Raw genomic sequence first — 23,641 nt, 5'->3', positions numbered from 1 at the left:
GAGGAGGTAGAGGAGGAGGTAGATAACCAGAGGTCAGTGGTAGAGGAGGAGGTAGAGGAGGAGGTAGATAACCAGAGGTCAGTGGTAGAGGAGGAGGTAGAGGAGGAGGTAGATAACCAGAGGTTAGTGGTAGAGGAGGAGATAGAGGAGGAGGTAGATAACCAGAGGTCAGTGGTAGAGGAGGAGGTAGAGGAGGAGGTAGAGGAGGTAGATAACCAGAGGTCAGTGGTAGAGGAGGAGATAGAGGAGGAGGTAGAGGAGGAGGTAGATAACCAGAGGTCAGTGGTAGAGGAGGAGGTAGAGGAGGAGGTAGATAACCAGAGGTTAGTGGTAGAGGAGGAGGTAGAGGAGGAGGTAGATAACCAGAGGTCAGTGGTAGAGGAGGAGGTAGAGGAGGAGGTAGATAACCAGAGGTCAGTGGTAGAGGAGGAGGTAGAGGATGAGGTAGATAACCAGAGGTCAGTGGTAGAGGAGGAGGTAGAGGAGGAGGTAGATCACCAGAGGTCAGTGGTAGAGGAGGAGGTAGAGGAGGAGGTAGATAACCAGAGGTCAGTGGTAGAGGAGGAGGTAGATAACCAGAGGTCAGTGGTAGAGGAGGAGGTAGAGGAGGAGGTAGAGGAGGAGGTAGATAACCAGAGGTTAGTGGTAGAGGAGGAGGTAGAGGAGGAGGTAGATAACCAGAGGTCAGTGGTAGAGGAGGAGGTAGAGGAGGAGATAGAGGAGGAGGTAGATAACCAGAGGTTAGTGGTAGAGGAGGAGGTAGAGGAGGAGGTAGAGGAGGTAGATAACCAGAGGTCAGTGGTAGAGGAGGAGGTAGAGGAGGAGGTAGAGGAGGAGGTAGATAACCAGAGGTCAGTGGTAGAGGAGGAGGTAGAGGAGGAGGTAGAGGAGGAGGTAGATAACCAGAGGTCAGTGGTAGAGGAGGAGGTAGAGGAGGAGGTAGATAACCAGAGGTCAGTGGTAGAGGAGGAGGTAGAGGAGGAGGTAGATGACCAGAGGTCAGTGGTAGAGGAGGAGGTAGAGGAGGAGGTAGATAACCAGAGGTTAGTGGTAGAGGAGGAGGTAGAGGAGGAGGTAGAGGAGGAGGTAAAGGAGGAGGTAGATAACCAGAGGTCAGTGGTAGAGGAGGAGGTAGATAACCAGAGGTCAGTGGTAGAGGAGGAGGTAGAGGAGGAGGTAAAGGAGGAGGTAGATAACCAGAGGTTAGTGGTAGAGGAGGAGATAGAGGAGGAGGTAGATAACCAGAGGTCAGTGGTAGAGGAGGAGGTAGAGGAGGAGGTAAAGGAGGAGGTAGATAACCAGAGGTCAGTGGTAGAGGAGGAGGTAGATAACCAGAGGTTAGTGGTAGAGGAGGAGGTAGAGGAGGAGGTAGATAACCAGAGGTTAGTGGTAGAGGAGGAGGTAGAGGAGGAGGTAGATAACCAGAGGTTAGTGGTAGAGGAGGAGATAGAAGAGGTAGAGGAGGAGGTAGATAACCAGAGGTCAGTGGTAGAGGAGGAGGTAGAGGAGGAGGTAGATAACCAGAGGTCAGTGGTAGAGGAGGAGATAGAGGAGGAGGTAGAGGTCCGTTTTGTACAATTTTGTGAAACTCATGAGAGACAATACAGCCACATTACCATAACCCTGTTTATACAAGAGTCTCAGTTGTGAGGCTTGCATCTAATTGTTGTATAAAATGAATGAGTAAAGATGAAACTATTTATGAAATGATGTAATGTGATTTTAAACTGTTTAATGCAGGAAACTCCAATTGCCTTTGGAGTTTAACTAAATCATTGGCCCGCCCCATGAGCACAGACATTGATCTGGCATCGTGGGACAGCCCCTTTCTGCTCTTCCGAATATAACCCCCACCATGGGAATTTATCTTCAGACCATGTTTCTCTCAATTACGAGAGGGCTAAGGTTTTAGTAGAGGCCATCTTACCTCGATACCCGAGAGGGCTAAGGTTTGAGTAGATTGCTGAGATCTTAACCATACCACGTGGTTAAACTCTGAGACTATCGATACAGACAGAATAAGAACAAATATTTGATACTAATTACTAGTCTGCAGCTAGGAATTCGGTGTAATTGAACGTGATGGCCGACAACCGCCGAAACATCTATTCTATAACAACATTGCTGAATGTTACTCTGAACTATCCATTCTAAGCACGGCAGACAGAGAGAGAGAGCGGACAAACTCTCCAACAGAAACAAACTTTTCAACAGAGATCCCGACGACACACTGAGCGTAAAATATATATATATATTGATTGCAATTGTTCCCGAATGAGTGAGCATTCATGTGCAAAGGATTAGCATTTCAATTGTTATAATTATCAACTTTGTCGTGTCTCATCTCAGTTGACCCCCACTTCCCTTTTGTCCACCAAGCTGCAATGCTGGTTTATCCCCCTAGGGAAACTCCGTTATCATTTCCTTGTAACTATCTACTGTTTGTTTGTTTCTGCATTTCTGGGATTATTTAGTTAGTAAATAAATGATTTAAGACAATTTATGTATGATTCATAGTGAAGACTGGGTTCGTGCAGATAACCAACAATTTACGACGTTTGGAATGAGATTAACGTGAGGTAAAGAATAATTCATTAATTATAAGACTAATTGACCAGATATTAAAATATCTTTAAGTTATTTTAGGAAAATTCTAACTTTGTAATCTGAATATTTTCCTTGGTGCCCCTACTTCCTAGTTAATTACATTTACATGGTTAGACTAATCACGTAATAATAATTACAGAGAATTGATTTGATAAACTAAGTCTTCAGTTTAATGATGCCAAAGACACGACAGCACAAAGCGAGGTCCATACAGAAATGGTTTGTCGAGATCGGTGTGGAAGAACTTGACTGGCCTGCACAGAGCCCTGATCTCAACCCCATCGAACACCTTTGGGATGAAGTGGAACGCTGACTGCTAGCCAGGCCTAATCACCCGACATCAGTGTACGACCTCACTAAGGCTTTTGTTGCTGAATGGAATCAAGCCCTTACAGCAATGTTCCAACATCTAGTGGAAAGCCTTTCCGGAAGATTGGACGCTGCTATAGTGGAGGCAGTTAATGCCCATGATTTTGGAACAAGATGTTCGACTTTTGGTCATGTAGTATATGTTGCCAATGCCAATAAAGCCCTTTGAATGGAATTAAAGTATGTGTGTGTGTGTGTGTGTGTGTGTGTGTGTACACCCTGGTGAGTGCTGAGTATTAGGTTTCTATGTAATTTATTAGCTTGTTATACAAGACCTAGAAAGAGAGAGGGGGGGAGGGAGAGGGAGAACAGAAGAGGGGGCAGAGAGAGAGGGGAGGGGTAGAGTGGGGGGGGGGGGGGGCAGAGAGAGGGGGGAGGGAGAGGGAGAACAGAAGAGGGGGCAGGGAGACAGTGAGAAAGGGCAGACAGTCTGTATAGATAGAATGACAGAGAGAGAGAGACTCAACACAGAGAAAGAAGGAGAGCCAACTGGAGGTGGGTAGAACATTAAGAAAAGAGTTACCTTCACACCTACATGGCAACATGGACTTTTCCACAGCAGCACAGTGAGATATTACATTTCAGTTTTACTCTCCATCTTCTCTGCTGGCTGCAATATTAATGGCCTCAAACAAAAAGAGAGAGAGAGAGAGAGAGAGAGAGAGAGAGAGAGAGAGAGAGAGAGAGAGAGAGAGAGAGAGAGAGACAATGAACACAGTAATGTTTGGAGTCATGTCTGGAATAATGTTTGTAATAATGTCTAGAATAAGGTTTTTAATAATGTCTGTAATAATATCTAGAATAATGTCTAGAATAATGTTTTTAATCATGTCTGTAATAACGTGTAGAATAATGTCTGTAATAATGTTTGTAATCATGTCTAGAATAATGTTTGTAATAATGTCTGTGATAATGTTTTTAATAATGTCTGTAATAGTGTTTTTAATATTGTCTAGAATAATAATAATAAACAATTGGCCTAGCGTCGTCCGGGTTAGGAAGGGCTTGGCCGGTAGGGGTGTCCTTGTCTCATCGCGCACCAGTGACTTCTGTGGCGGGCCGGGCGCAGTGCACGCTAACCAAGGTTGCCAGGTGCACGGTGTTTCCTCTGACACATTGAACCTTTACAGTTATGAAACAAGAACATGCTCTGTAACAGGGTGTGTATTTGTGTGAGAACATGCTCTGTAACAGGGTGTGTATTTGTGTGAGAACATGCTCTGTAACAGGGTGTGTATTTGTGTGAGAACATGCTCTGTAACAGGGTGTGTATTTGTGTGAGAACATGCTCTGTAACAGGGTGTGTATTTGTGTGAGAACATGCTCTGTAACAGGGTGTGTATTTGTGTGAGAACATGCTCTGTAATAGGGTGTGTATTTGTGTGAGAACATGCTCTGTAACAGGGTGTGTATTTGTGTGAGAACATGCTCTGTAATAGGGTGTGTATTTGTGTGAGAACATGCTCTGTAATAGGGTGTGTATTTGTGTGAGAACATGCTCTGTAATAGGGTGTGTATTTGTGTGAGAACATGCTCTGTAATAGGGTGTGTATTTGTGTGAGAACATGCTCTGTAACAGGGTGTGTATTTGTGTGAGAACATGCTCTGTAACAGGGTGTGTATTTGTGTGAGAACATGCTCTGTAATAGGGTGTGTATTTGTGTGAGAACATGCTCTGTAATAGGGTGTGTATTTGTGTGAGAACATGCTCTGTAACAGGGTGTGTATTTGTGTGAGAACATGCTCTGTAACAGGGTGTGTATTTGTGTGAGAACATGCTCTGTAACAGGGTGTGTATTTGTGTGAGAACATGCTCTGTAACAGGGTGTGTATTTGTGTGAGAACATGCTCTGTAATAGGGTGTGTATTTGTGTGAGAACATGCTCTGTAACAGGGTGTGTATTTGTGTGAGAACATGCTCTGTAACAGGGTGTGTATTTGTGTGAGAACATGCTCTGTAACAGGGTGTGTATTTGTGTGAGAACATGCTCTGTAACAGGGTGTGTATTTGTGTGAGAACATGCTCTGTAACAGGGTGTGTATTTGTGTGAGAACATGCTCTGTAATAGGGTGTGTATTTGTGTGAGAACATGCTCTGTAATAGGGTGTGTATTTGTGTGAGAACATGCTCTGTAATAGGGTGTGTATTTGTGTGAGAACATGCTCTGTAACAGGGTGTGTATTTGTGTGAGAACATGCTCTGTAATAGGGTGTGTATTTGTGTGAGAACATGCTCTGTAACAGGGTGTGTATTTGTGTGAGAACATGCTCTGTAACAGGGTGTGTATTTGTGTGAGAACATGCTCTGTAACAGGGTGTGTATTTGTGTGAGAACATGCTCTGTAATAGGGTGTGTATTTGTGTGAGAACATGCTCTGTAATAGGGTGTGTATTTGTGTGAGAACATGCTCTGTAACAGGGTGTGTATTTGTGTGAGAACATGCTCTGTAACAGGGTGTGTATTTGTGTGAGAACATGCTCTGTAACAGGGTGTGTATTTGTGTGAGAACATGCTCTGTAACAGGGTGTGTATTTGTGTGAGAACATGCTCTGTAATAGGGTGTGTATTTGTGTGAGAACATGCTCTGTAACAGGGTGTGTATTTGTGTGAGAACATGCTCTGTAACAGGGTGTGTATTTGTGTGAGAACATGCTCTGTAACAGGGTGTGTATTTGTGTGAGAACATGCTCTGTAACAGGGTGTGTATTTGTGTGAGAACATGCTCTGTAACAGGGTGTGTATTTGTGTGAGAACATGCTCTGTAATAGGGTGTGTATTTGTGTGAGAACATGCTCTGTAATAGGGTGTGTATTTGTGTGAGAACATGCTCTGTAATAGGGTGTGTATTTGTGTGAGAACATGCTCTGTAACAGGGTGTGTATTTGTGTGAGAACATGCTCTGTAATAGGGTGTGTATTTGTGTGAGAACATGCTCTGTAACAGGGTGTGTATTTGTGTGAGAACATGCTCTGTAACAGGGTGTGTATTTGTGTGAGAACATGCTCTGTAACAGGGTGTGTATTTGTGTGAGAACATGCTCTGTAATAGGGTGTGTATTTGTGTGAGAACATGCTCTGTAATAGGGTGTGTATTTGTGTGAGAACATGCTCTGTAACAGGGTGTGTATTTGTGTGAGAACATGCTCTGTAATAGGGTGTGTATTTGTGTGAGAACATGCTCTGTAACAGGGTGTGTATTTGTGTGAGATCATGCTCTGTAACAGGGTGTGTATTTGTGTGAGAACATGCTCTGTAATAGGGTGTGTATTTGTGTGAGAACATGCTCTGTAACAGGGTGTGTATTTGTGTGAGAACATGCTCTGTAACAGGGTGTGTATTTGTGTGAGAACATGCTCTGTAACAGGGTGTGTATTTGTGTGAGAACATGCTCTGTAACAGGGTGTGTATTTGTGTGAGAACATGCTCTGTAACACGGTGTGTATTTGTGTGAGAACATGCTCTGTAACAGGGTGTGTATTTGTGTGAGAACATGCTCTGTAACAGGGTGTGTATTTGTGTGAGAACATGCTCTATAATAGGGTGTGTATTTGTGTGAGAACATGCTCTGTAACAGGGTGTGTATTTGTGAGAGAACATGCTCTATAATAGGGTGTGTATTTGTGTGAGAACATGCTCTGTAACACGGTGTGTATTTCTGTGAGAACATGCTCTGTAACAGGGTGTGTATTTGTGTGAGAACATGCTCTGTAATAGGGTGTGTATTTGTGTGAGAACATGCTCTGTAACAGGGTGTGTATTTGTGTGAGAACATGCTCTGTAACAGGGTGTGTATTTGTGTGAGAACATGCTCTGTAACAGGGTGTGTATTTGTGTGAGAACATGCTCTGTAACAGGGTGTGTATTTGTGTGAGAACATGCTCTGTAATAGGGTGTGTATTTGTGTGAGAACATGCTCTGTAACAGGGTGTGTATTTGTGTGAGAACATGCTCTGTAACAGGGTGTGTATTTGTGTGAGAACATGCTCTGTAACAGGGTGTGTATTTGTGTGAGAACATGCTCTGTAACAGGGTGTGTATTTGTGTGAGAACATGCTCTGTAACAGGGTGTGTATTTGTGTGAGAACATGCTCTGTAATAGGGTGTGTATTTGTGTGAGAACATGCTCTGTAATAGGGTGTACCCCACATGACACTACCTCCTTTCTGATTCCTCCATATGACTTCAGCCTTTATTTTTGATGTTTTTTTCACTTCAGCCTTTATCTTCGCCCTGCATGACACCAGCATGACATCACCTCAAATGACTTAAACCTGCAGGGTGTTTCTACGGCCAGGGAGCCTGTCTGCTCTGCTTTCTAACAGCAGTGATGTCAGCCCTGCAGAGAGAGGGGAGCGGGGGAACGAGAGAGGGGAAGGAGAAAGATAGAGAGAGATGGAGAAAGAGGGGGGAGAGAGAGAGAGATGAGGGAAGGGGGGGTGACATGGGAAGATGAAATGCTGCAGCACCCCTGCCGTACGTGTCCATAGCTGTGCCAACTCCCCCCCCACACCTCTTCTCTGTCTCCTGTCTCGCTCCTCTCGCTACTCTCGCTCCTGTCACTCTCTTCTCTCTCTCCTGTGTCTCTCCTGTCTCTCTCCTGTCTTTCTCCTGTCTCTCTCCCCCTCTCCTGTCTCTCTCCTGTCTCTCCTGTGTCTCTCCTGTCTCTCTCCTGTCTCTCTCCCCCTCTCCTGTCTCTCCTGTGTCTCTCTTCCTCTCCTGTCTCTCCTCCTCTCCTGTCTCTCCTACTCTCCTGTCTCTCTCCTCCTCTCCTGTCTCTCTTCTTTACACACTCTCTCTACACACTACACACTATCCCTACACACTGTCCCTACACTCTCCCTCTACACACTATCCCTACACACTCTCTCTACACACTACACACTATCCCTACACACTCTCTCTACACACTGTCCCTACACACTCTCTCTACACACATATCAGATCATTACCCATGCATGACACACCTGTATTTTAAATAGCCCTACATGTGTGATTGTCTCCTGTATTTTAAATAGCCCTACATGTGTGATTGTCTCCTGTATTTTAAATAGCCCTACATGTGTGATTGTCCCCTGTATTTTAAATAGCCCTACATGTGTGATTGTCTCGTGTCAGATGCACACAGTGAATTTAGTATAATATAGTATTATTGACGTGGCCAAAGGTTTTGAGAATGACACAAATATTAATTTTCACAAAGTCTGCTGCCTCAGTTTGTATGATGGCAATTTGCATATACTGTTATGAAGAGTGATCAGATGAATTGCAATTAATTGCAAAGTCCCTCTTTGCCATGCAAATGAACTGAATCCCCCAAAAACATTTCCACTGCATTTCAGCCCTGCCACAAAAGGACCAACTGACATCATATCAGTGATTCTCTCGTTAACACAGGTGTGAGTGTTGACGAGGACAAGGCTGAAGATCACTCTGTCATGCTGATTGAGTTAAAATAACAGACTGGAAGCTTCAAAAGGAGGGTGGTGCTTGGAATCATTGTTCTTCCTCTGTCAACCATGGTTACCTGCAAGGAAACACTTGCTGTCATCATTGCTTTGCACAAAAGGGATTCACAGGCAAGGATATTGCTGCCAGTAAGATTGCACCTAAATCAACCATTTATTTGATCCATCAATAGGAGAGCAGTTCAATTGTTGTGAAGAAGGCTTCAGGGCGCCCAAGAAAGTCCAGCCAGCGCCAGGACCGTCTCCTAAAGTTGATTCAGCTGTGGGATCGGGGCACCACCAGCACAGAGCTTGCTCAGGAATGGCAGAAGGCAGGTGTGAGTGCATCTGCACGCACAGGGAGGCAAATACATTTGGAGGATGGCCTGGTGTCAAGAAAGGCAGCAAAGAAGCCACTTCTCTCCAGGAAAAACATCAGGGACAAACTGATACTCTGCAAAAGGTACAGGGATTGGACTGCTGAGGACTGAGGTAAAGTCATTTTCTCTGATGAATCCCCTTTCCAATTGTTTGGGGCATCAGAAAAAAGCTTGTCCGGAGAAGACAAGGTGAGCTCTACCATCAGTCCTGTGTCATGCCAACACGAAAGCATCCTGAGACCATTCATGTGTGGGGTTGCTTCTCAGCCAAGGGAGTGGGCTCACTTACAATTTTGCCTAAGAACACAGCCATGAATAAAGAATGGTACCAACACATCCTCCGAGAGCAACTTCTCCCAACAATCCAGGAACAGTTTGGTAATGAACAATGCCTTCTCCAGCATGATGGAGCACCTTGCCAGAAGGCAAAAGTGACTCGGGGAACAAAACATCGATATTTTGGGTTCATGGCCAGGAAACTCCCCAGACCTTAATCCCATTGAGAACTTCAAATCAAATCAAATTTTATTGGTCACATACACATCGTTAGCAGATGTTAAGGCGAGTGTAGTGAAATGCTTGTGCTTCTAGTTCCGACAATGCAGTAATAACCAACAAGTAATCTAACTAACAATTCCAAAACTACTGTCTTATACAAGGGGATAAAGAATATGTACATAAGGATATATGAATGAGTGATGGTACAGAGCAGCATAGGCAGGATACAGTAGATGGTATCGAGTACAGTATATACATGAGGTGAGTATGTAAACAAAGTGGCATAGTTAAAGTGGCTAGTGATACATGTATTACATAAGGATGCAGTCGATGACATAGAGTACAGTATATACGTATGCATATGAGATGAATAATGTAGGGTAAGTAACATTATATAAGGTAGCATTGTTTAAAGTGGCTAGTGATATATTTACATCATTTCCCATCAATTCCCATTATTAAAGTGGCTGGAGTTGAGTCAGTGTCAGTGTCAGTGTGTTGGCAGCAGCCACTCAATGTTAGTGGTGGCTGTTTAACAGTCTGATGGCCTTGAGATAGAAGCTGTTTTTCAGTCTCTCGGTCCCAGCTTTGATGCACCTGTACTGACCTCGCCTTCTGGATGATAGCGGGGTGAACAGGCAGTGGCTCGGGTGGTTGATGTCCTTGATGATCTTTATGGCCTTCCTGTAACATCGGGTGGTGTAGGTGTCCTGGAGGGCAGGTAGTTTGCCCCCGGTGATGCGTTGTGCAGACCTCACTACCCTCTGGAGAGCCTTACGGTTGTGGGCGGAGCAGTTGCCGTACCAGGCGGTGATACAGCCCGCCAGGATGCTCTCGATTGTGCATCTGTAGAAGTTTGTGAGTGCTTTTGGTGACAAACCGAATTTCTTCAGCCTCCTGAGGTTGAAGAGGCGCTGCTGCGCCTTCTTCACAATGCTGTCTGTGTGAGTGGACCAATTCAGTTTGTCTGTGATGTGTATGCCGAGGAACTTAAAACTTGCTACCCTCTCCACTACTGTTCCATCGATGTGGATAGGGGGGTGTTCCCTCTGCTGTTTCCTGAAGTCCACAATCATCTCCTTAGTTTTGTTGACGTTGAGTGTGAGGTTATTTTCCTGACACCACACTCCGAGGGCCCTCACCTCCTCCCTGTAGGCCGTCTCGTCGTTGTTGGTAATCTGGCCTACCACTGTTGTGTCGTCCGCAAACTTGATGATTGAGTTGGAGGCGTGCGTGGCCACGCAGTCGTGGGTGAACAGGGAGTACAGGAGAGGGCTCAGAACGCACCCTTGTGGGGCCCCAGTGTTGAGGATCAGCGGGGTGGAGATGTTGTTGCCTACCCTCACCACCTGGGGGCGGCCCGTCAGGAAGTCCAGTACCCAGTTGCACAGGGCGGGGTCGAGACCCAGGGTCAAACTCCAAACATTGATTATGCAAGAATGGGCTGCCATCAGTCAGGATGTGGCCCAGAAGTTAATTGACAGCATGCCAGGGCGGATTGCAGAGGCCTTGAAAAAGAAGGGTCAACACTGCAAATATTGACTCTTTGCATGTGAGAACATGCTCTGTAACAGGGTGTGTATTTGTGTGAGAACATGCTCTGTAACAGGGTGTGTATTTGTGTGAGAACATGCTCTGTAATAGGGTGTGTATTTGTGTGAGAACATGCTCTGTAATAGGGTGTGTATTTGTGTGAGAACATGCTCTGTAACAGGGTGTGTATTTGTGTGAGAACATGCTCTGTAACAGGGTGTGTATTTGTGTGAGAACATGCTCTGTAACAGGGTGTGTATTTGTGTGAGAACATGCTCTGTAACAGGGTGTGTATTTGTGTGAGAACATGCTCTGTAATAGGGTGTGTATTTGTGTGAGAACATGCTCTGTAACAGGGTGTGTATTTGTGTGAGAACATGCTCTGTAACAGGGTGTGTATTTGTGTGAGAACATGCTCTGTAACAGGGTGTGTATTTGTGTGAGAACATGCTCTGTAACAGGGTGTGTATTTGTGTGAGAACATGCTCTGTAACAGGGTGTGTATTTGTGTGAGAACATGCTCTGTAATAGGGTGTGTATTTGTGTGAGAACATGCTCTGTAATAGGGTGTGTATTTGTGTGAGAACATGCTCTGTAATAGGGTGTGTATTTGTGTGAGAACATGCTCTGTAACAGGGTGTGTATTTGTGTGAGAACATGCTCTGTAATAGGGTGTGTATTTGTGTGAGAACATGCTCTGTAACAGGGTGTGTATTTGTGTGAGAACATGCTCTGTAACAGGGTGTGTATTTGTGTGAGAACATGCTCTGTAACAGGGTGTGTATTTGTGTGAGAACATGCTCTGTAATAGGGTGTGTATTTGTGTGAGAACATGCTCTGTAATAGGGTGTGTATTTGTGTGAGAACATGCTCTGTAACAGGGTGTGTATTTGTGTGAGAACATGCTCTGTAATAGGGTGTGTATTTGTGTGAGAACATGCTCTGTAACAGGGTGTGTATTTGTGTGAGATCATGCTCTGTAACAGGGTGTGTATTTGTGTGAGAACATGCTCTGTAATAGGGTGTGTATTTGTGTGAGAACATGCTCTGTAACAGGGTGTGTATTTGTGTGAGAACATGCTCTGTAACAGGGTGTGTATTTGTGTGAGAACATGCTCTGTAACAGGGTGTGTATTTGTGTGAGAACATGCTCTGTAACAGGGTGTGTATTTGTGTGAGAACATGCTCTGTAACACGGTGTGTATTTGTGTGAGAACATGCTCTGTAACAGGGTGTGTATTTGTGTGAGAACATGCTCTGTAACAGGGTGTGTATTTGTGTGAGAACATGCTCTATAATAGGGTGTGTATTTGTTTGAGAACATGCTCTGTAACAGGGTGTGTATTTGTGAGAGAACATGCTCTATAATAGGGTGTGTATTTGTGTGAGAACATGCTCTGTAACACGGTGTGTATTTCTGTGAGAACATGCTCTGTAACAGGGTGTGTATTTGTGTGAGAACATGCTCTGTAATAGGGTGTGTATTTGTGTGAGAACATGCTCTGTAACAGGGTGTGTATTTGTGTGAGAACATGCTCTGTAACAGGGTGTGTATTTGTGTGAGAACATGCTCTGTAACAGGGTGTGTATTTGTGTGAGAACATGCTCTGTAACAGGGTGTGTATTTGTGTGAGAACATGCTCTGTAATAGGGTGTGTATTTGTGTGAGAACATGCTCTGTAACAGGGTGTGTATTTGTGTGAGAACATGCTCTGTAACAGGGTGTGTATTTGTGTGAGAACATGCTCTGTAACAGGGTGTGTATTTGTGTGAGAACATGCTCTGTAACAGGGTGTGTATTTGTGTGAGAACATGCTCTGTAACAGGGTGTGTATTTGTGTGAGAACATGCTCTGTAATAGGGTGTGTATTTGTGTGAGAACATGCTCTGTAATAGGGTGTACCCCACATGACACTACCTCCTTTCTGATTCCTCCATATGACTTCAGCCTTTATTTTTGATGTTTTTTTCACTTCAGCCTTTATCTTCGCCCTGCATGACACCAGCATGACATCACCTCAAATGACTTAAACCTGCAGGGTGTTTCTACGGCCAGGGAGCCTGTCTGCTCTGCTTTCTAACAGCAGTGATGTCAGCCCTGCAGAGAGAGGGGAGCGGGGGAACGAGAGAGGGGAAGGAGAAAGATAGAGAGAGATGGAGAAAGAGGGGGGAGAGAGAGAGAGATGAGGGAAGGGGGGGTGACATGGGAAGATGAAATGCTGCAGCACCCCTGCCGTACGTGTCCATAGCTGTGCCAACTCCCCCCCCACACCTCTTCTCTGTCTCCTGTCTCGCTCCTCTCGCTACTCTCGCTCCTGTCACTCTCTTCTCTCTCTCCTGTGTCTCTCCTGTCTCTCTCCTGTCTTTCTCCTGTCTCTCTCCCCCTCTCCTGTCTCTCTCCTGTCTCTCCTGTGTCTCTCCTGTCTCTCTCCTGTCTCTCTCCCCCTCTCCTGTCTCTCCTGTGTCTCTCTTCCTCTCCTGTCTCTCCTCCTCTCCTGTCTCTCCTACTCTCCTGTCTCTCTCCTCCTCTCCTGTCTCTCTTCTTTACACACTCTCTCTACACACTACACACTATCCCTACACACTGTCCCTACACTCTCCCTCTACACACTATCCCTACACACTCTCTCTACACACTACACACTATCCCTACACACTCTCTCTACACACTGTCCCTACACACTCTCTCTACACACATATCAGATCATTACCCATGCATGACACACCTGTATTTTAAATAGCCCTACATGTGTGATTGTCTCCTGTATTTTAAATAGCCCTACATGTGTGATTGTCTCCTGTATTTTAAATAGCCCTACATGTGTGATTGTCCCCTGTATTTTAAATAGCCCTACATGTGTGATTGTCTCGTGTCAGATGCACACAGTGAATTTAGTATAATATAGTATTATTGACGTGGCCAAAGGTTTTGAGAATGACACAAATATTAATTTTCACAAAGTCTGCTGCCTCAGTTTGTATGATGGCAATTTGCATATACTGTTATGAAGAGTGATCAGATGAATTGCAATTAATTGCAAAGTCCCTCTTTGCCATGCAAATGAACTGAATCCCCCAAAAACATTTCCACTGCATTTCAGCCCTGCCACAAAAGGACCAACTGACATCATATCAGTGATTCTCTCGTTAACACAGGTGTGAGTGTTGACGAGGACAAGGCTGAAGATCACTCTGTCATGCTGATTGAGTTAAAATAACAGACTGGAAGCTTCAAAAGGAGGGTGGTGCTTGGAATCATTGTTCTTCCTCTGTCAACCATGGTTACCTGCAAGGAAACACTTGCTGTCATCATTGCTTTGCACAAAAGGGATTCACAGGCAAGGATATTGCTGCCAGTAAGATTGCACCTAAATCAACCATTTATTTGATCCATCAATAGGAGAGCAGTTCAATTGTTGTGAAGAAGGCTTCAGGGCGCCCAAGAAAGTCCAGCCAGCGCCAGGACCGTCTCCTAAAGTTGATTCAGCTGTGGGATCGGGGCACCACCAGCACAGAGCTTGCTCAGGAATGGCAGAAGGCAGGTGTGAGTGCATCTGCACGCACAGGGAGGCAAATACATTTGGAGGATGGCCTGGTGTCAAGAAAGGCAGCAAAGAAGCCACTTCTCTCCAGGAAAAACATCAGGGACAAACTGATACTCTGCAAAAGGTACAGGGATTGGACTGCTGAGGACTGAGGTAAAGTCATTTTCTCTGATGAATCCCCTTTCCAATTGTTTGGGGCATCAGAAAAAAGCTTGTCCGGAGAAGACAAGGTGAGCTCTACCATCAGTCCTGTGTCATGCCAACACGAAAGCATCCTGAGACCATTCATGTGTGGGGTTGCTTCTCAGCCAAGGGAGTGGGCTCACTTACAATTTTGCCTAAGAACACAGCCATGAATAAAGAATGGTACCAACACATCCTCCGAGAGCAACTTCTCCCAACAATCCAGGAACAGTTTGGTAATGAACAATGCCTTCTCCAGCATGATGGAGCACCTTGCCAGAAGGCAAAAGTGACTCGGGGAACAAAACATCGATATTTTGGGTTCATGGCCAGGAAACTCCCCAGACCTTAATCCCATTGAGAACTTCAAATCAAATCAAATTTTATTGGTCACATACACATCGTTAGCAGATGTTAAGGCGAGTGTAGTGAAATGCTTGTGCTTCTAGTTCCGACAATGCAGTAATAACCAACAAGTAATCTAACTAACAATTCCAAAACTACTGTCTTATACAAGGGGATAAAGAATATGTACATAAGGATATATGAATGAGTGATGGTACAGAGCAGCATAGGCAGGATACAGTAGATGGTATCGAGTACAGTATATACATGAGGTGAGTATGTAAACAAAGTGGCATAGTTAAAGTGGCTAGTGATACATGTATTACATAAGGATGCAGTCGATGACATAGAGTACAGTATATACGTATGCATATGAGATGAATAATGTAGGGTAAGTAACATTATATAAGGTAGCATTGTTTAAAGTGGCTAGTGATATATTTACATCATTTCCCATCAATTCCCATTATTAAAGTGGCTGGAGTTGAGTCAGTGTCAGTGTCAGTGTGTTGGCAGCAGCCACTCAATGTTAGTGGTGGCTGTTTAACAGTCTGATGGCCTTGAGATAGAAGCTGTTTTTCAGTCTCTCGGTCCCAGCTTTGATGCACCTGTACTGACCTCGCCTTCTGGATGATAGCGGGGTGAACAGGCAGTGGCTCGGGTGGTTGATGTCCTTGATGATCTTTATGGCCTTCCTGTAACATCGGGTGGTGTAGGTGTCCTGGAGGGCAGGTAGTTTGCCCCCGGTGATGCGTTGTGCAGACCTCACTACCCTCTGGAGAGCCTTACGGTTGTGGGCGGAGCAGTTGCCGTACCAGGCGGTGATACAGCCCGCCAGGATGCTCTCGATTGTGCATCTGTAGAAGTTTGTGAGTGCTTTTGGTGACAAACCGAATTTCTTCAGCCTCCTGAGGTTGAAGAGGCGCTGCTGCGCCTTCTTCACAATGCTGTCTGTGTGAGTGGACCAATTCAGTTTGTCTGTGATGTGTATGCCGAGGAACTTAAAACTTGCTACCCTCTCCACTACTGTTCCATCGATGTGGATAGGGGGGTGTTCCCTCTGCTGTTTCCTGAAGTCCACAATCATCTCCTTAGTTTTGTTGACGTTGAGTGTGAGGTTATTTTCCTGACACCACACTCCGAGGGCCCTCACCTCCTCCCTGTAGGCCGTCTCGTCGTTGTTGGTAATCTGGCCTACCACTGTTGTGTCGTCCGCAAACTTGATGATTGAGTTGGAGGCGTGCGTGGCCACGCAGTCGTGGGTGAACAGGGAGTACAGGAGAGGGCTCAGAACGCACCCTTGTGGGGCCCCAGTGTTGAGGATCAGCGGGGTGGAGATGTTGTTGCCTACCCTCACCACCTGGGGGCGGCCCGTCAGGAAGTCCAGTACCCAGTTGCACAGGGCGGGGTCGAGACCCAGGGTCAAACTCCAAACATTGATTATGCAAGAATGGGCTGCCATCAGTCAGGATGTGGCCCAGAAGTTAATTGACAGCATGCCAGGGCGGATTGCAGAGGCCTTGAAAAAGAAGGGTCAACACTGCAAATATTGACTCTTTGCATCAACTTCACGTAACTGGCAATAAAAGCCTTTGACACTTATGAAATGCTTGTAATTATACTTCAGTTTTCCATAGTAACATCTGACAAAAATATCTAAAGACACTGAAGCAGCAGACTTTGTGGAAATTAATATTTGTGTCATTCTCCAAACTTTTGGCCACGACTGTACACATGCCTGATATCAGCAGACAGTAGTATAGGGCTGGTCCTGTATGGGACTGTACCCAAATCATACCCACCCAGACTCTAACCCTGGACTCTAACCCCAGACATGAGTCAGCTAATTACACCAGTAAACTTCCACTCTCAGACACTCCAGGGCTCTGTCCCAAATCGAACCCTCACTCTCAGTCACTCCAGGGCTCTGTCCCAAATAGAACCCTGACTCTCAGTCACTCCAGGGCTCTGTCCCAAATGAAACCCTCACACTCAGTCACTCCAGGGCTCTGTCCCAAATAGAACCCTGACTCTCAGTCACTCCAGGGCGCTGTCCCAAATCGAACCCTCACACTCAGTCACTCCAGGGCTCTGTCCCAAATCGAACCCTCACTCTCAGTCACTCCAGAGCTCTGTCTCAAATGGAACCCTCACTCTCAGTCACTCCAGGGCTCTGTCCCAAATAGAACCCTCACTCTCAGTCACTCCAGAGCTCTGTCTCAAATGGAACCCTCACTCTCAGTCACTCCAGGGCTCTGTCACAAATAGAACCCTCACTCTCAGTCACTCCAGAGCTCTGTCTCAAATGGAACCCTCACTCTCAGTCACTCCAGGGCTCTGTCCCAAATAGAACCCTCACTCTCAGTCCCTCCAGAGCTCTGTCCAAAATGGAACCCTCACTCTCAGTCACTCCAGGGCTCTGTCCTCACTCTCAGTCACTCCAGGGCTCTGTCCTCACTCTGTCACTCCAGGGCTTTGTCCTCACTCTCAGTCACTCCAGGGCTCTGTCCTCACTCTGTCACTCCAGGGCTCTGTCCTCACTCTTAGTCACTCCAGGGCTCTGTCCTCACTCTCAGTCACTCCAGGGCTCTGTCCTCACTCTCAGTCACTCCAGAGCTCTGTTCTCACTCTCAGTCACTCCAGGGCTCTGTCCTCACTCTGTCACTCCAGGGCTCTGTCCTCAATCTGTCACTCCAGGGCTCTGTCCTCATTCTCAGTCACTCCAGGGCTCTGTCCTCACTCTCAGTCACTCCATGGCTCTGTCCTCACTCTGTCACTCCAGGGCTCTGTCCTCACTCTCAGTCACTCCAGGGCTCTGTCCTCACTCTGTCACTCCAGGGCTCTGTCCTCACTCAGTCACTCCAGGGCTCTGTCCTCACTCTCAGTCACTCCAGGGCTCTGTTCCAAATCGAACCCCATTCACTATAATGCTCTACTTTTACAATGTGTGTGTGTGTGTGTGTGTGTGAACTCTGGTTGTCAGCAGAAACACTAAGATCTGTCTCACTGTTCGATGCTTTGTCTGCGTATGTCTCATATGCACACACACACACACACCAACACACACAGCGAGAGAGAAACACACAGACAGAGAGAGAGAGAGAGAAAGAGAGAGAGACAGAGAGAGAGAGAGAGAGAGAGAGAGAGAGAGAGACAGAGAGAGAGACAGAGAGAGAGAGACAGAGAGAGAGAGAGGGACACACAGACAGAGAGAGAGAGAGAGAGAGAGAGAGAGAGAGAGAGAGAGAGAGAGAGAGAGAGAGAGAGACACACAGACACAGAGAGAGAGAGAGAGAGAGAGAGAGAGAGAGAGAGAGAGAGAGAGAGAGAGAGAGAGAGACACACACACACACACACAAACAAACACATGCTCTGAGCCTAATCAGGCTGAGCCACTAAGAAGCATGCAGTGTCTGTGTTAGTGTTGCAGTGTGTGTGTTAGTTCTGCAGTGTGTGTGTGTCTGTGTGGAACAGAGCTGCTGTTGTCTAGAGGAAAACAACAGGGTCATTTTACGTAACAACTCTTTAATCTCCTAGTTACCTTTTTACTGCTCTGTGTTCTGATTATCTACCACCGGTTCTGTCTGGCTGGGGCTGCCCTCTCTCTGTGCGCACAGGGCTGTTCTTGCCCCGTGTGTATGAATATACAATGTGTGGTGTGGCCAGTGGGTAACTTGAGGACACTCTCTGAGAGAACAGTAATGACCCGTGTGTGTGTGTGTGTGTAAACGTGTCCCAGAAATAATGGCACTGTCTCTATGCACACTGACAGGACCCAACACACTGACAGGACTCTACACACCCAACACACTGACAGGACTCTGCACACTGACAGGAGTCTACACACCCAACACACTGACAGGACTCTACACACTGACAGGATTCTACACACCCAACACTCAGACAGGACCCAACACACTGACAGGACTCTACACACTGACAGGACTCTACACACCCAACACACTGACAGGACTCTGCACACTGACAGGACTCTACACACCCAACACACTGACAGGACTCTACACACCCAACACACTGACAGGACTCTGCACACTGACAGGACTCTACACACCCAACACACTGACAGGACCCAACACACTGACAGGACTCTACACACTGACAGGACCCAACACACTGACAGGACCCAACACACTGACAGGATTCTACACACTGACAGGACCCAACACACTGACAGGACTCTACACACTGACAGGACCCAACACACTGACAGTACTCTACACACTGACAGGACTCTCTCTACACACTGACAGGACCCAACACACTGACAGGACTCAACACACTGACAGGACCCAACACACTGACAGGACCCAACACACTGACAGAACTCTACACACTGACAGGACCCAACACACTGACAGGACTCTACACACTGACAGGACCCAACACACTGACAGGACTCTACACACTGACAGGACCCAACACACTGACAGGACTCTACACACCCAACACACTGACAGGACCCAACACACTGACAGGACTCTACACACCGACAGGACTCTACACACCGACATTTTGGATGTGATGTTTGGAACGTGGTAGTGAGTGTTGCAAACGAGGACAGACGATTTTTTTACGCGCTTCAGCACTCGGCTGTCCTGCTCTGTGAGCTTGTGTGGCCTACCACTTTGCGGCTGAGCCGTTGTTTCTCCTAGACGTTTCCACTTCACAACAGCACTTCCAGTTTATCGGAGCAGCTCTAGCTGGGCAGACATTTGACGAACTGACTTGATTGAAAGGTGGCATCCTATGACGGTGAAAGTCACTGAGCTTTTCAGTGCAGGCCATTTAACTGCCAATGTTTGTCTAAGGAGATTGCATGGCTGTGTGCTCAATCTTATACACCCGACAGCAAACAGGTGTGTCTGAAATAGTCTAATCCATTCATTTGAAGGGGGTGTCCACATACTTTTGGCCATGTAGTGTGTCAACCTCTATCACTCCAGTATCTCTGCACATTGTAAATATGGTATTGGATCTGTCCCTGTAAAAAGCTTCTTACTTTCTCCTGTTCTTGCTTTCTGATTTCTGGTGTTTTTCTTTCTACCTTGTTATTTTCAGTACCACATTGTTGGTGTCAGAGTTGGTAAGAAAAAGGCATTTCACTGTACTTGTGCAGGTGACATTAAAACTTCAACTTGTAGGGTTGAATGTGCCCTGTGTATATGAGGCTGTGTGTCAGAGTGTAGGGTTGAATGGGCCCTGTGTATATGAGGCTGTGTGTCAGAGTGTAGAGTTGAATGGGCCCTGTGTATATGAGGCTGTGTGTCAGAGTGTAGGGTTGAATGTGCCCTGTGTATATGAGGCTGTGTGTCAGAGTGTAGGGTTGAATGTGGCCTGTGTATATGAGGCTGTGTGTCAGAGTGTAGGGTTGAATGTGGCCTGTGTATATGAGGCTGTGTGTCAGAGTGTAGGGTTGAATGTGCCCTGTGTATATGAGGCTGTGTGTCAGAGTGTAGGGTTGAATGGGCCCTGTGTATATGAGGCTGTGTGTCAGAGTGTAGGGTTGAATGTGGCCTGTGTATATGAGGCTGTGTGTCAGAGTGTAGGGTTGAATGGGCCCTGTGTATATGAGGCTGTGTGTCAGAGTGTAGGGTTGAATGTGCCCTGTGTATATGAGGCTGTGTGTCAGAGTGTAGGGTGGAATGTGCCCTGTGTATATGAGGCTGTGTGTCAGAGTGTAGGGTTGAATGTGGCCTGTGTATATGAGGCTGTGTGTCAGAGTGTAGGGTGGAATGTGCCCTGTGTATATGAGGCTGTGTGTCAGAGTGGCTGGTGCAACAATCACTAACCAGCCTCCCATTGTCCTCATCACTCTCTTATTTTCCCCTCGCTCTCTTTCTCTCTCTCTTACTCACCCCTCTTTCTCTCAATTCTACTCCCGCTATATTCCTCATCACCTTCTCAAAACCCATTTCTGATCCAATTGGTTTTGAGTAGACGAGGGGACGAGAGGAGTATGAGATGTTCAAAGACTGGTCACTAACCCCCCTCTCTCCTTTCTTACCCATCTTCATCCTCCACTCTCCTCTCTTACCCATCCTCATCCTCCACCACTCCGCTCTCCTCTTACCCATCCTCATCCTCCACCACCCTCTCCTCTTACCCATCCTCATCCTCCACTCTCCACCACCCTCCTCCTCTCTTACCCATCTTCATCCTCCACCACTCCGCTCTCCTCTTACCCATCCTCATCCTCCACCACTCTCTTCTTACCCATCCTCATCCTCCACTCTCCTCTTACCCATCCTCATCCTCCGCTCTCCTCTTACCCATCCTCATCCTCCTCTCACCCATCCTCCTCTCTCCTCTGCTACCCATCCTCATCCTCCTCTCTCCTCTCCTACCCATCCTCATCTCTCCTCTTACCCATCCTCATCCTCCGCTCTCCTCTTACCCATCCTCATCCTCCTCTCACCCATCCTCCTCTCTCCTCTGCTACCCATCCTCATCCTCCTCTCTCCTCTCCTACCCATCCTCATCTCTCCTCTTACCCATCCTCATCCTCCTCTCTCCTCTTACCCATCCTCATCCTCCTCTCTCCTCTTACCCATCCTCCACCCCTCCATTCCTTCTCTCTCTGCTGTGCCAGATGGATTGAACAGTATCTACTGTTAGTGAAGAGGTCTGACAGTCCTTCATCCCCCAGACAGTCCATCATCCCCCAGACAGTCCATCATCCCCCAGACAGTCCTTCATCCCCCAGACAGTCCATCATCCCCCAGACAGTCCATCATCCCCCAGACAGTCCATCATCCCCCAGACAGTCCTCCATCCCCCAGACAGTCCATCATCCCCCAGACAGTCCTCCATCCCCCAGACAGTCCTCTATCCCCCAGACAGTCCATCATCCCCCAGACAGTCCTCCATCCCCCAGACAGTCCATCATCCCCCAGACAGTCCATCATCCCCCAGACAGTCCATCATCCCCCAGACAGTCCTTCTCCCCCAGACAGTCCTCTATCCCCCAGACAGTCCATCATCCCCCAGACAGTCCTCTATCCCCCAGACAGTCCATCATCCCCCAGACAGTCCATCATCCCCCAGACAGTCCATCATCCCCCAGACAGTCCTTCATCCCCCAGACAGTCCATCATCCCCAAGACAGTCCATCATCCCCCAGACAGTCCTCTATCCCCCAGACAGTCCATCATCCCCCAGACAGTCCTCTATCCCCCAGACAGTCCATCATCCCCCAGACAGTCCATCATCCCCCAGACAGTCCATCATCCCCCAGACAGTCCATCATCCCCCAGACAGTCCATCATCCCCCAGACAGTCCATCATCCCCCAGACAGTCCATCATCCCCCAGACAGTCCATCATCCCCCAGACAGTCCTCCATCCCCCAGACAGTCCATCATCCCCCAGACAGTCCATCATCCCCCAGACAGTCCATCATCCCCCAGACAGTCCTTCTCCCCCAGACAGTCCTCTATCCCCCAGACAGTCCTCTATCCCCCAGACAGTCCATCATCCCCCAGACAGTCCTCTATCCCCCAGACAGTCCATCATCCCCCAGACAGTCCATCATCCCCCAGACAGTCCATCATCCCCCAGACAGTCCTTCATCCCCCAGACAGTCCATCATCCCCCAGACAGTCCATCATCCCCAAGACAGTCCATCATCCCCCAGACAGTCCTCTATCCCCCAGACAGTCCTCTATCCCCCAGACAGTCCATCATCCCCCAGACAGTCCTCTATCCCCCAGACAGTCCATCATCCCCCAGACAGTCCATCATCCCCCAGACAGTCCATCATCCCCCAGACAGTCCATCATCCCCCAGACAGTCCATCATCCCCCAGACAGTCCATCATCCCCCAGACAGTCCATCATCCCCCAGACAGTCCTTCATCCCCCAGACAGTCCATCATACCCCAGACAGTCCTCCATCCCCCAGACAGTCCTCCATCCCCCAGACAGTCCATCATCCCCCAGACAGTCCTCCATCCCCCAGACAGTCCATCATCCCCCAGACAGTCCATCATCCCCCAGACAGTCCATCATCCCCCAGACAGTCCATCATCCCCCAGACAGTCCATCATCCCCCAGACAGTCCATCATCCCCCAGACAGTCCATCATCCCCCAGACAGTCCATCATCCCCCAGACAGTCCTCCATCCCCCAGACAGTCCATCATCCCCCAGACAGTCCATCACCCCCCAGACAGTCCATCATCCCCCAGACAGTCCATCATCCCCCAGACAGTCCATCATCCCCCAGACAGTCCATCATCCCCCAGACAGTCCATCATCCCCCAGACAGTCCATCATCCCCCAGACAGTCCTCTATCCCCCAGACAGTCCATCATCCCCCAGACAGTCCATCATCCCCCAGACAGTCCATCATCCCCCAGACAGTCCATCATCCCCCAGACAGTCCATCATCCCCCAGACAGTCCATCATCCCCCAGACAGTCCATCATCCCCCAGACAGTCCATCATCCCCCAGACAGTCCATCATCCCCCAGACAGTCCTTCATCCCCCAGACAGTCCATCATCCCCCAGACAGTCCTCCATTCCCCAGACAGTCCATCATCCCCCAGACAGTCCATCATCCCCCAGACAGTCCATCATCCCCCAGACAGTCCATCATCCCCCAGACAGTCCATCATCCCCCAGACAGTCCATCATCCCCCAGACAGTCCATCCCCCCCCATCAACTCTCCATCTTTAACCTCCATTAGAAAATGGACATCTCAAAACAAAAACAGTCAA

General features: G+C 47.4%; 1 protein-coding gene across 1 annotated transcript; it reads left to right on the top strand.

The window, feature by feature from the left end:
* Positions 1 to 18,553: 18,553 nt before the first annotated feature.
* LOC118965056 (leucine-rich repeat extensin-like protein 5) lies at positions 18,554 to 23,610 on the top strand. Its single transcript, XM_036981800.1, has 2 exons — positions 18,554 to 18,573; positions 21,591 to 23,610. Exons 1-2 carry the CDS (start codon positions 18,554 to 18,556, stop codon positions 23,608 to 23,610), a joined length of 2,040 nt encoding a protein of 679 aa, XP_036837695.1.
* Positions 23,611 to 23,641: the final 31 nt, after the last annotated feature.

The sequence above is a fragment of the Oncorhynchus mykiss genome, chromosome 6, assembly GCF_013265735.2.
Source record: "Oncorhynchus mykiss isolate Arlee chromosome 6, USDA_OmykA_1.1, whole genome shotgun sequence".
Lineage (NCBI taxonomy): Eukaryota > Metazoa > Chordata > Actinopteri > Salmoniformes > Salmonidae > Oncorhynchus > Oncorhynchus mykiss.
The sequence above is the reverse complement of the archived record's forward strand: the minus strand, read 5'-3'. Positions and strand labels throughout refer to the sequence as shown.